Source organism: Nothoprocta perdicaria, unplaced genomic scaffold, assembly GCF_003342845.1.
Source record: "Nothoprocta perdicaria isolate Ctin4 unplaced genomic scaffold, notPer1 scaffold_278, whole genome shotgun sequence".
Lineage (NCBI taxonomy): Eukaryota > Metazoa > Chordata > Aves > Tinamiformes > Tinamidae > Nothoprocta > Nothoprocta perdicaria.
In genome coordinates this window covers 575,469-588,302 of record NW_020455508.1, presented here as the reverse complement: position 1 = coordinate 588,302, position 12,834 = coordinate 575,469, and the positions used below count along the sequence as shown (strand labels likewise).

General features: G+C 45.4%; 2 protein-coding genes across 2 annotated transcripts in view; one reads left to right on the top strand and one right to left on the bottom strand.

Moving 5' to 3' along the window:
- The window catches only part of AKT3 (AKT serine/threonine kinase 3), a 130,045-nt gene extending 123,845 nt beyond the window's left edge, over positions 1-6,200 (top strand). The window contains exons 12-13 of the mRNA XM_026041079.1: positions 2,564-2,666; positions 5,139-6,200. Coding sequence (XP_025896864.1) covers positions 2,564-2,666; positions 5,139-5,224 — 189 coding nt within the window. The 3' untranslated portion in view covers positions 5,225-6,200. The remainder of the gene's footprint in view (positions 1-2,563; positions 2,667-5,138) is intronic.
- A 4,875-nt stretch (positions 6,201-11,075) lies between these two features.
- The window catches only part of SDCCAG8 (serologically defined colon cancer antigen 8), a 101,553-nt gene continuing 99,794 nt past the window's right edge, over positions 11,076-12,834 (bottom strand). Inside the window, exon 19 of the mRNA XM_026041083.1 lies at positions 11,076-11,337. The gene's annotated coding sequence lies outside the window, so the exon portion shown is untranslated. The remainder of the gene's footprint in view (positions 11,338-12,834) is intronic.

Here is a 12,834-nt window from a genome sequence, read left to right as displayed (position 1 = left end):
GAAAACAAGAATAAGCTGGTAGCCAGCTAGCAGGTTTTTGAGGAAGAGCCCGCCAGCTAATGCGCTGAGATGTTTTTCATTTTTGTATGAGAACTTTCTGTTTTTATGAATTGGCGTTCTGGGTGAAGACCGTTGAGGGACTGGAGCATCTGCCATGTGAGGAGAGATGGGAGAGCTGGAGGAGAGGAGGAGGCTCAAGGGGTCCCATCAGTTTGTCCGAACACCCCAAGGGAGGGCGTGGGGAGACGGAGCCAGACCGGAGCCCAGACAGCGGCCTCCGGCTGAAACACAGGGAATTGCTCTGCGCTGTAAGAGGGTGACAGAGCACTGCCACAGGCGGCCAGAGAGGCTGTGGCCTCTCCGTCCCCATCCATGGAGATACTCAGCAGTGATCTGGACACGGTCTGGGGCAGCCTGCTCCAGATCGCCCTGGGGCTGCACCAGACCGTCTCCACAGCGGCCTGCCAGCCCCAACTATGCTGTGATTTTGTGGGGAAAGAAGTATCTGCAAAAATAACTGGGGAAATAGTGAAATTGACCAAATTACTTGTAACCCAATGTTACAACTAATAACTAGTTGTATAGTTGTAACATTAGTTGTATAATACACTAATGTTTATTTCATAATGAACTTATCAAAATTGTTTACATTGATTTTTTGAGAGCCGTGTGTCTTGTACAAGAATGTGCGATGGTGGTAAKTTGAGTTTGCAGCTTGCCTTTCTATCATCTTTTTTCTGTTTTATTTTCATCTTTATTTTTAATCATAAAGGTCTTCTCTGAAATACTGGAAGAATGAAAATGTAAGAGAAAGGGCAGGCTGTGACGTGTCAGTGCAGTCGTTTTGTTCTGGGGCTGCTTTGCACACAGCTTTGGACTGCTGTTTCTTTTCGGAGTGTGCGGAACTGTGACTGGCACGGCCAGGACACAGGCAAAGACCGTCTTCTAAACATGCAGGGTTTAGAAGGTTCAGTAAAAAGGAATCCTTTGTTTTTAAACACTGTGTATAGCTGGATTTGCAACTCAATGATTCTTATGTCGACAAGTTTATATATCTTTAGATAAATCTCTTTAATTGAATTTTATAGAAGTATTACTACTTTTGCACCATTTTAAATATATATAGATGATAGAATGTTGATTGATAGATTTTTAATCAAATAAAATACCGCTATTTCAGTATGCTCTAAAAGGGCAAGTACACGGTTACAGGGAGAAAAGAGTCAAATTGGAAAGGGTTTGAAGAGAAGGCAGCRCTGAAGGACTGGCCGGGTGTGCACGGCAGTGAGCTCGTGTCCCGAGAACGACGCAACTCTCTGATATGTTCTTTATATTGAAAAGGACAGGGAAGATGCCCCTCCTCAGGAAACCCAGGCTGTAAACTGTTGGAAATGGAATGGTTGTCTGATTAGAGGTTTGCAGCAAAGAGCGTCTCCCTGAAAGAGTTCTTCCTTTGGCTGGTTTTGCAGAATTACATGGTTACAAGGAAAGCAGTCCTGACCAGACAGGCTTTCATATTTCAGATGGATCATTTGTGGGCTGTGTCATCTCCTTTGCTTAAGACTGTGGGCCAAAAAACTTCTAGTGCTTACTCCTTCRTGCAGCTTTCTCCAAGCAATGCAAAAGAAGTATTTAAAATGTGCATTGAATATAATACTAATGACTTATTATTGTTAAAAAAAAAACACCAAAAAGAAGAGCTAATGCACAGTATATACAATGTCAATCATAAAAATGTCTGGTATGTTGAACTTGGTGGCAGCGGCTGTAGATTTGTTCCCTATGCTGTGTAGTAAATTAACAGATTGGTTGTTTGGTGYTAGCAATATTCAGTTGAGAAGGAAAAGAATATAAAACTAGTGAAAACTGTGCAGTAACTCTGTAGAGTGACTAGACTGTATTTTTAAAGGGGGAAAGTGGATAGCCAGACTGATGCTGAAGGGGGCAAGGACGTCCTGCGTGYGAGCTGCAAGCATCGTGATGCTGGTCGTTTGCTGTCGGGAAATACTGCACTGTGCTGTGAAAGACTTAGGCCCAGAAGGGYTGTATTCATAAAACTCACTTAAGCCTGAACTGACCATTTTCAAATTTAAATTGCTTTTCATATTTGCATAATTTATTGCAAATGCAAGTTCGGCCGTAGGCCTCGRTGTTGCTATGTGTGTATAGCCTGTGCTGTCCCTTTTGCCTTAGCTTTACATGCCTCACAGTGCTGGTGAGGTACCTAAAGGTGCCTCTGCCCATGCTGATAATTAGAGTGGCAGGAAGCTTTTCCAGGTATTTTGTTACTGAGTTTATCTGCAAATGATGTGAACTCTTCTCTATTGGGAATTTAGCAGTGACTTTTTATTAGCTGGATTGTGAGCTGGTGTTTGGGGACAGGGACTCCTGTCATAACTATCTGCTACCAGAAGCTGGAGACCCAGCTGCCTCCGTGTGGAGACTCTTCCAACAACCCCCTTGGTCAAGGCTAGGGGCAAAAATATTCCTTATTTCTCCTCCTAGCGGTAATTTGGCTGCCTTCAGTTGTAGTAATTTGGTTTTGTCTCTCAATCCTTTTCAGCTTGTACCTCCTTTTAAACCTCAAGTGACATCTGAGACAGACACCAGATATTTTGATGAAGAATTTACAGCTCAGACTATTACAATAACACCGCCTGAAAAGTGTAAGTTGGAAATTATGCATAAAYCTCTATTTAAAATGATCAGTTTGTGATAATAAAGAAGTGGCATGCAAAGATTTTTTTGATTAATTAGAGATTTCTTCTTGCCATTACCAGGAAAAAATCTCCTAAATGTGACTCTCAATGACAATGCACCTTTAAAGTAAGAATAATTAAAAAGCTTTAAATAGATGATCAGTCAACTTTTTATTTAGCTCACAAGTAGCTCCATAGTTCTTTATTTTAKGGGAAAACATTGGCTTCAAGCATTGTGAGTTGTCAGTAAGGGTCCCAGTTCAGCGAAGTGCTTGGAACATGAACTCCACTTTTAGCATGTGGGGACTGCTTCTGATTTCTGGGGGTTATTTCAATTTTGAGTGCTAAGCATAATTTTAAATATTTTGCAGACCAAAAAAAGAGCATCAGCTGTCAGAGAAAAAAGAGGATGTCCCTTGTGTTAGATATCCATTACATGAAAATGCAATTTACCTTCAATACTGTGCTTCAGCAGAGCTCTTAAAGAAGATATTAATAAAGATTTAATGTCTTCTGCAGACCCTTTTTTGGACCTGAATTTGACCTCACTGCAGTTTTTATTTTTATATATCTTAATGCTACGTATATAGGAATCATGACCTGATCAGCCAAGCTGAGGCCTAACAAAGTTACTGCCATGCCAGGGTTAAAGAGTAGCTAAACTCCCAATGCTGAATTCCTGAACCCCTTTCTAAAAGAGATCAAATTTTAATTGGAGATAGCAAAAGGATCATCATAAAGGTAGACAATAAATGGTGTAGGCGAGGTTGATTATGCCCTCACAAAGCTAGCCCCTTTTTTGGTGTTTTAGGATGCTGTTTAGTTTTCTGTTGGTGTATCAATCAGGAGTTGTTTTCTAGCTTTTGTATTTTTAGTGTCAGAACACAGCAATTTAAGTGTTTTTTAAGTCCTTTTGATGTGAAAAAAATAACCTTTTCTCATCTATCTCATTGAGGACTTGTTCAGATTTGTAACTTGAAGAGATTGCGTTTAAATTGGATTAATTTAGGGAGTATTGCAATGATGATCTCTTAAAACTTCACATACCTGATGAGAGTGGCTGTCTCCTCCTGAGGCTGAGGCAGCAGGGAAGAGGTGGCCGCTGCGAAACCTCCGCTTGGAACCTGTTGGCTTGGGGCAGGTGATTTACAGTGACACCATCTTAAGCCACCTGCCTTGGCCTCTGAGTGAGCTGCAGTTTCCAGGCACCCATGGGATTTTCCCTTTCCTGAGATGTTGTGACAGGAAAAGAGATTTGTTGTGTAATGAGTTTTGTTTTAAAACCTGCAGGTCATTTACCTAGTATGACCTGGAATAGGAGGTCTTTTCTGCCTGATGTGATTATGCAGAGCAGGGTTAAATGGCTTTTAAGGATGGAGGTGCTCCAGCTGTGTCACAAAGTTGCTGCGCAGTAACAGATCTTGTCACTCACCTCGTGCAGTTACAGGAACGGCTTGCTTTTTTAGTTCACAAAGTTTTAGAAAGCCACAGTAAGGGAAAAGGGGTAGCAGAAAGAAACAAAAGTGCCCCGTACACTAAGTTAATTTAAATACCTGATGTAAAAGTTGTGTGCAGTTGAAATTACAGGAGCAGGGAAGTTCTGTCAAGATCAAGCAGCCTCATCATAACAATTGCTCCAAGCTCTACTAACCCTTGATTGTAGGAGGAGAATATATGAAGATGCAAACAAACATACATAATTCTGCATGTATATTCACTGTTAGAATAAAAGTTTCAATTGGTGTCTTTAAGGATGAGCACTGTTTAAAAATTCACCTGAGAATATAGATTCAAATCCTCAGTGCTAGGCAACATCTGGTGCCTCGTTTCCATTGGCACTGCAAGAATTATGTAAATAAAAATATTTATGAATTTGGCTTAGTCCATGGTTCCTGTGATCCCAGTAAATACTGTAAAAATAAACAGTTTAGAAATTAATAATACATAGAAATTGAAAATACTTGAAATTGAGAATGAACTTGCATGAACAGTTCATTTTGAGGTATTCCTCTTTAAACTCCATTCAGAATGAAAGAATATTTAAGGCTGGAGTAAAAATATAATTATTTCCTGAATGCAGCTTATGAAGCAATAGGAATTGTGTTGCTTCAGTCAGCAAAGGCTTTGAGAAAGTCTCTGTGCTGCCAGAAGACACATACTGTGGTAACTGTTGATTTGCCTATGAAGGGTAGTAATAATTGGAGTTCTCAGGCRATTATCAAAATAAAACTTAGGAAAACCCTGAATAATGACTTATTAAACAAATGGTGAAAATCAGCATCATTTTACTCTATTCCGTCAGCTTAGAGATGTACTCTGAATTTCAGGGTTAACTTCAGCAGTGAACCCCGAGTGCTGTAGTGCAGATCAGGGGGATAATGAAATTTGGTTGCAAATGTAACGACACTGACACTGACACTGAGCTTCTCCTGCGCGCAGATGATGAAGACGGAATGGACTGCATGGACAACGAGAGGCGGCCGCATTTCCCCCAGTTTTCCTACTCTGCAAGTGGACGAGAATAACTTTCTGTTCTGCTGCTTCACTGTCATCTTAGGTTTATCACTGAAAACGATTCCGGGGCATCACCACCAGTACTAGAGGTTATCTAAGGTAGCAGGGGCACTTTCAGAGCTCATTCCAAATTGAACAAGTTTCTTCCCCAAACCTACCTAAAGTCCGTTTGGGTTTCTGCATGAAGTACAGTATTTCTCTACGCTCTCCTGCTGTTGCTGCTGCCCGCAGGCTCAATCTCATGGCAGCGCCAAGAAGTAATTCCCAGTTTCTTTGAAGGGAGATGACTTCAGCGTTGTGTGCTCTCTGTGCAAATAGTCATCTCCTTGGCTAAACAGCAATTACGTTGGTCCAGATTATCTTCTTCTGGAAGGTGAATCACAACTGTAATTAGTCTGAAAGGACTAGTTTGTAACACTTTCTTGCATCTGTCTGTGCTGGTTAGAACGAGGAAATGCAGGGGTGGTGATGTACATAGGCAAGGTTTTTGTTAGGCATATCATTACTTGAAGCAGGTCTCTGTCATTAACATCTGGCTGGAATTTGTTTGGGAAACGTGAGAGAGAAGGACTTAAACTGTTGATATATATAAATATATATATATATTATTTTTTAATTACTGTTGGATACTACAGAAGAAGCAGAAGGGCCGGGCTCCCCCGGCCTGCCACTTAGAACTTCCAGGTTCATGTGCAATCATGGAGAATCGAACATTATACATGCAAGACATGAAGGCATAAAAGCAGCAGTTGAAGTTGTTTAAGGGGTCTCATAATTTGCACCAGATAACATCCTTTCCATGCTTTTCTTTTTCTTTCATGATAAACATCACCTCTGATGGCTGAAGAATGTAGACAGGCATAATGGTATTGCTTTTCACCAAAATGTGTGCACCAAGGTAAACAGGTGTTTGCCTTATTTGTTTTTATTTTGAGTTTGTGAAATAGCTTTTTCTCCAGGTGTTTAACTCTGAATATTCCTTTTTTTTTTTTTCTTTTTTGTTACACTGCAGTAGTATTTATTTTTAGTGATAAGGATTGTATGTGTCATGTTTGCAAATGCTGCTACATCTTAGGTAGAACAGGCTTACAGCAGTTAATTTTGTAATATATGGAAGAACTGTACAAGCTGAAGGGAATAATGCACTTTTCTCCCGTGTGGAAATTTTAACAAGGCTCTGAAATTGTACATATTTCTTAGAATCAGTTTTTTGCGAATGAAATAGTGTCTTTTAATTCTTTGGCAGTGGAGGTGAGGAATTCCAGCTTCATGTGCCAAAGGGTTAAAAAAAGAAAAAAAAAAAGAGAAAAAAGAGAAAAAGGCTCCATCCTGTACTCCACTGAAGATTCATGTAACATAAAAGCCTGAAAACGCGATAGAAATTTTCATTTCTATAAGAAATGCATTTGAACAGTGAGACCACAGTGATTACAAGAAAAGCACTTTATTGTAATAATTAAAATAGTAAATATCCAGATCAGTCATTCTCAAGGAAGGATTGCCCTCAACCAAATAAGTCATGAAATCCAGCCTGTTATGTGTGGTACCCGCCCGACTGAGTTTCAGACATCACGAGCAACTCTCCACTGATAGGAAAACGTTGTCTTTCCATTTCCGAAGGTCTGTATCTAACAGAATGTGTGCATAACCTTTAGCTTGGATCTTCAGCAGTGATAATCTTAATAATAAACCCTTTGGTGCTAGGAGCTGGGCTACTGAAGCAGCTGCCGGTGCGCGCGGCCCTGCTGCGCGTGTGCCCCTGCCGAGGCCGTCGGACACCCCCACTCCATGGGATTATCAGTTGAAGTATCCGTCTCCGTGTTCGTATCTTGTTAGCTCCCACCAAGACTGTGACAGTGACAGCGCGTGTCACTGAGCGCGCCGTGTGAGTGAGTAGCGGAGCCTGAAAGGAGAGCCGTTCACGCGCAGATGCCTTAGCCTCTTGCAGCTGGAGCTGAGCCCCCTGGCATGAAAGCGACTGCGGGCAGTGCGTGTGCTGGGACAATCAAGGGGTGGATGGGCACTGCAGCGAGGCAGCTAAAGACGCAGGCTAATTGAGACAATTTTTYGTGTGTTGTGTTTTATCTTTAATAATGGGTGGATAATCAGATCTATATCATGGTGTACATTCTAACTGCGTAGGATCTCATTCTGTCACCTCGTAACACTAACTGCTCACGGGCAGAGACCGCTGCTGTGCGGAGAGGGAAGGAGCCCAGCAAGCGCACGGGCTCCGCGCCGAGGCACCGAAACGCCCGGTTACTTAATGCAGGGGCATTAGTTAGCTCTCCGGAAAGGCCTCGTTACGAACAGACTAAAACCGCAGTGAATCAGCAGCTGTGTCACATGCCTGTGTTTTTTTCCTATGTTTTCAGCTTGTGATAGCAATAAACTTCGGGACACGGGGCACCTGTAGCTAGGGACCAGCTGGAGCTGTGCCTCTGGCCAGCAGTTCCCTGTGTGCAGAGGAAACCCCAGGGTTAGCTCGTTRCCGCGTAGCTAGTTAGGATGCAGTTTGCAGTAACTTTCTGTGGGTGAATTATCGGGAAAACCATTAAGGCTTCACTTTGCATTGTGTAATCTGCCTTCCAAAATACCCTTGATCTTATGGAGAGAGTTAACGTTCCCCTAATGCCGCCTGGAGTTGGGAAATTCTTATCTCTGCCACCAGTGTCAAAGTGGATGAGAGAGGAGGTGTCACTGGGAGAAACCTCTGCCGCTCCCCTCCGCAGTGCCCAGTTGTGGGTCAGGACGGTGCCTGGTGGCCGCTTCCCGGGAGCCTCCGAAGCCCCGTGCGCGTCAGGCGCCGCCTCCAGCTTGTACTGACTTCCATGCCCTACAGTGTGCCCTCTTGTACTGCAGCCATCGCCGAGGAAATTGGTCGTTTCTGGTTGGATTTTGGCAGTTTTGCACACAGCTTTGCTTTCCACACTAATCCATCTTCCAGTACATTCCTGTTGCTTAAAGAACATTTATTCCAGTATTGTTTTACTTTCTTTTTTTTTTTCTTTTTTCTTTTTTTCCATCTTTATTTGCAGCTTCTTAAAGCTGACTGTTCTTGCAGGGGCCATGTGCTTCTCCTAGCGTACAAAAGTAAGGTCTTTCCTTACTAACTGCAGGGTCTATATATTACACCTCAATGTACACACTTTGCTGCTACTGTTTGTACTGTCTACAGTAGAATTTCCTTATCTTGCTCCTGGTAGTGCTTTACAGGCAAGCATGAAATGTAAAGTATTTATTTAAATAAAAACCTCTAAATTGGTAATTGAATTACCTCCCTGTAGCTTTAGAGTTTGTGACATTTCTTGACCTTGCTAGTTCTTTCATTAGATCCATGCAAGATCTAGTCATATGGTTAAGGATATTAAGCAGACACGACTATGAACCCAAGAAACCGTATTACTGTTGGTCATACTTAAACTGTTTATTTCCTTAAGTATATGACCCACAAGGATGTGAAATAACTACAAGAAACTGTTTTTGTACACTGTACATCCTTAGTATTTTTACACGTATATGATAGGGATGCACATTATTTTCCTTCGTACAGACAGCTTAAATAAAGCACTATGTCAATCTGCTACTTCTGTGTTTTTAATGCTAGTTTTGTTCTAAAGGTTTGGAAATATATATATATATATGTATGTTCAAGCTTGCCACAGAGGATTGTTTTTTTACATATGAATGTTACTATTAAATATCTAGAGGATAAAATTCCTAATTTCTTATGTGTGAAAGAAAGGAAGACCAAAATGAGAGGATTATATTGCAGTTTATGAAAAATTACTTTTTGGGTGAAATATTTACTTCATATCTTTAATTTTATATAGGTCAGATGCTTCAGTCTTGAAATGCAAAAAAAAAAAAAAAAAAAAAAGGATTTCTTTGTATAAGGAAATGCAGATGGTTATTTTTTTACTACTGTGTATTTAATGATGTGCACACATGTAGGTAGAACTTTAATTGCCCACGAAGACTTAGCCGTAACGGTAACTTGCTGTGACATCTGTGTAGTTGTAGGCCATCTCTGTCAGTCTGTGAGCTTTAAGATAGAGCGTGGTACAAGAGAGTTCTTGGGAGGAAGCCAGACCAAGCACGTTTCCTACAGGTGCTTTCCAGTCACCTCAGAGCTTCAAGAGGTAGCTGTGACTTCCAAGGTAAATTGGGGTTGTTCTTTGCGGGCGGTGCTTGCCCAGGGCCGCGCTCCTGCCCTAGCATCTGCCCTGGGTGGCGCTGGCTGCCGCAGGCCCCGTGGCTGGGCAGAGCGCGGGAGGAAGGAGCGGGAAAAGGCGGGCAGGGCCGTGGGGGCGCCCGGCAGCGGGACGCGCAGGGCCAGGAGGTGCCACCGAGGCGGCCGGAGAGCAGAGCGTCGCTTGTGCCACGGTTCTCAGCTGGGAGCCCCTGCCTGGGCTGGACGCAGGGCCGCGTGCGCTGCGGGGCCTCGGCCCACGCAGTTGCGGCTCCGCGAGCGGCCTCTGCTGCAGCGCCTGGGGGCTTCCTGGGATTGCGCCCCGCCGCCGACACGGCGTTTTCCACATGGGATAACTTAATCCGGTGGTGGCAGCTTTGTGTAACTACGCGCCCTGTGGCAAAGGCGAAGGGGAGAGCGCGACCTGGGGAGMTGCGGTGCTCTCTGGGCCTGGTGAACAAGTAACTGCCACCGGGTAAGAGCGCTGCRTGGGGAAGTCGGCTCCCCGCGGGCTCCCTGCGTGCAGCGGCTCGGCCTGGAGCCGCGTGCGAGAGGCAGCGTGCGGGCGCGCGGTGCAGCACGGCGCGGGGCGGCAGCAGCGGGCGGACCGAGGGCGCCGGGAGGGCCCTGGCGCCGCAGTGCCGGCAGCTCCCGCCACGTGTCCAACATGCGCCGGGGCCGCAGCGTTGGCTCCGCAGCCTCCCGCGAGGCCCAGGCCAAGATTGGGCAGCCCTGTCCCCAGCCCAGGTCCACGGGGAAACCAGCAGCGCTGCTGCAAAGGGGCCTCTCATCTGCAGGATGGCGCCTCCCTGAAGCTGAGGCAGTCCTAGGTACGTTCCTAGTGTATAGTGGAGCGATGTGGGAAGGAGTTCAGATGTGTTTGGCAGTTTAATGGGGCAGGAAATTGAAATAGGGAGATTAAAAAAAACACTTTGATGTTAAGGCTGAACCACTAATAATTCTTGAAATACACAGGAATGAAAGATTTTGTCTTAAGGTAAATGGTAACATTTCATGTGCTGTTATTCCTATTTTTGCTCCATATATTCCTTCTCATTTTATGTGTTCATGCTGCCTAAGGTAGCCAYGATGTTGGGGAATTGATTTTTGCACTACTTGTTTGCTTTACCAGTGCAGATCTGCAACTGGATAGATACACTGAAGGTACYAGGTGAAGAACCTTTTTCTAATATACTTACTATACACTAATTCAAGATTCAGTTATGTTCTTTCTGAAACAGCCTAATAGTTGGAAAATAATAACTGTTAAAACCAAAACTCTACAGTTAACCGTGAAGCTAAGCTACAGAAAAAATGCTCAAAATACTTTGAATTCAGTAGTTTGAAGCTGAGTTTGGTTAATGCCCATCCCTGAGACAGATAAATATTTGCAAATGGCAACGTCGTAGATTCACATAAGTCGTGAATGTCATGGAAAAAATAAGGTCCCAGTGAATGCCATGTAAGACTAAAGCCCTTGCTGGATTCTGGTAATGAGATTATAARCCCAAGGCCAAGGTGACTTCTGTTTACAGTGCCCTCCTCCCTCGCCCACAGATGCACTTTCCTTTGAAGGCAAAAGGACACAGCCAGAAAGAGAGMCTCAAATTAAGTTTATTAGTATTTCCATATGTAAATAAGACACAAATGTGATTGCAAAAATAGACAAAAGTATTTATAAAAAAATGTGCAAGATATGAATGTAAGAGCTGTAAAAACTGGCTTGCAGGTCTAGCCACTTCAGCACAGTCCTGCATTAGGTGCCTCCTGGGAACGCGGTAGGCTGGTAATGCTTCTGAAATATTTGCATTCCGTAGTTAAAAAAACAACTACAAATCAGTTGAAAATAGTTAGCACGCGTGTCTCTGTTGGAAACATTGGTCTGGGTGGGCTTCAAGTAAGGCCAAGTTGCAGAGCCGGCAGAGAGGAAAACTGAAAGATAAAGAAAGAAGATTTTGGAGCAGCCTGTGGGCCGCAGTGTTCTGGTGTTTTGCTTTGTGCCACTGTGGCCGGGTGAGTTCTGGGAAGGGGAGGACGTGCGCGGCTGAGCACGGGGTCCCGCTGGGCAAACGGAGCCGCCACCTCCCGTCCCCCGCTGGCCTCACCGCTGCTCGCCCACACGGGAGCCTGAGTGCTGAGAACAGCAGCTCCCTGCGCCTGGGCCCCTGCTGCTGCTTAGCAGCAAATAGCCGAGCGCTTGTTTTGGGGCACGTCCGAGGTGCTGCCCCTTCTCCCTTCCGGGAAAGGGGGGCAGGTTTGTGCCAGGCGCTGTTTACGGCGAGCGAGCGCTGCAGCCCAGAGCCCGGCGGGGCAGCAGCAGCAAAACAGGAGGCCGCCCGAGAGCTCCCAGGGCACCGCTGGTGGGAAAGCTAATTCGCCATCTCCAGGCTCGAGCATTGCTATTGTTCGTGCTGCCTCGGCAGCGCTTCAGGATTTAATTAAGAGCAAAGCATTAAACTCGACTGGAGCTGCAGTACCTACCTAGAATTAAGCAACTGGAGTCCTGAAATTAGAATTTAGAGAGGTAAATTGCCTCAGAACTAAAAATAAGCTGTCTAATTYGGCTGTTTTTGCAGTAGAGGACTAAGGGGGTTGTTTGCTTGTTTGTCTTAGTACATAGAAGGCAATTGAGGCTGGGTGAAACACGGAGAGTTGATGAAGCTGCAGTTCAGCGCTGAGTTAAGGACAGTAGCAGGGTGCTGCTTTCCCCAGATGCAGGCATCCCATGGGCTCCCAGCCGCTGCCGCTGTAGCGACACTCAGCACAGGGGAGGAAAAGGCCGACCAAGGGCCTGGGGCTCAGTGTCCGTGCCTGGTTGGGAGCGTCACAGCTGCCCCACAGTCGGTGCTCGCAGGGGACGGCGGCTCTCGGCACCGCGTGGAGGGCGCCGGGCTCCCCGCCGCGGCCGGGCCGCGCACCCAGGGCCGCCCTCCTTGCTCCCGCCAGTGCAGCGAGAGGCTTCTCGTGAGCGCTGCGGGGGGCAGGTGAACCGGGGGTGCCAACACCTCCACCCGTAAAGCCCCCAGGGGCCTCCCTTTCTTTCCATCCCTGCAGCCCCCAGCGTTAATGATCTGCAAGGTGCTGAGTGACGCGGTAGCCACTTCTCCACCCGACTACAGCAGGGCAACATGTGCTTAGAGAAACATAGATCAGGCACAGGCACCGGCCAAGGCTCCGTGTGCCCAACGCTCCGCTGGCTGGGATACTGACGCAGGCCTTGGAGAAGTGGGAGCTGCTCTCTGACCAAAGGGAAACGGAGCTGTTACTCCCAGCAGCCAGGTAAGGAACTGCTTGAAAGTCCTGGCCATGGGACAAGGGCCCCTTCTCCCTCTTCTGAAAGTTTCTCTTCCTCCCAATCTTATCAGAAACTGCTGGAGTTCTCCCTGGCCTCCCTCCCAACAGCAGCAGATGATCTGTGGGCAGTTACTC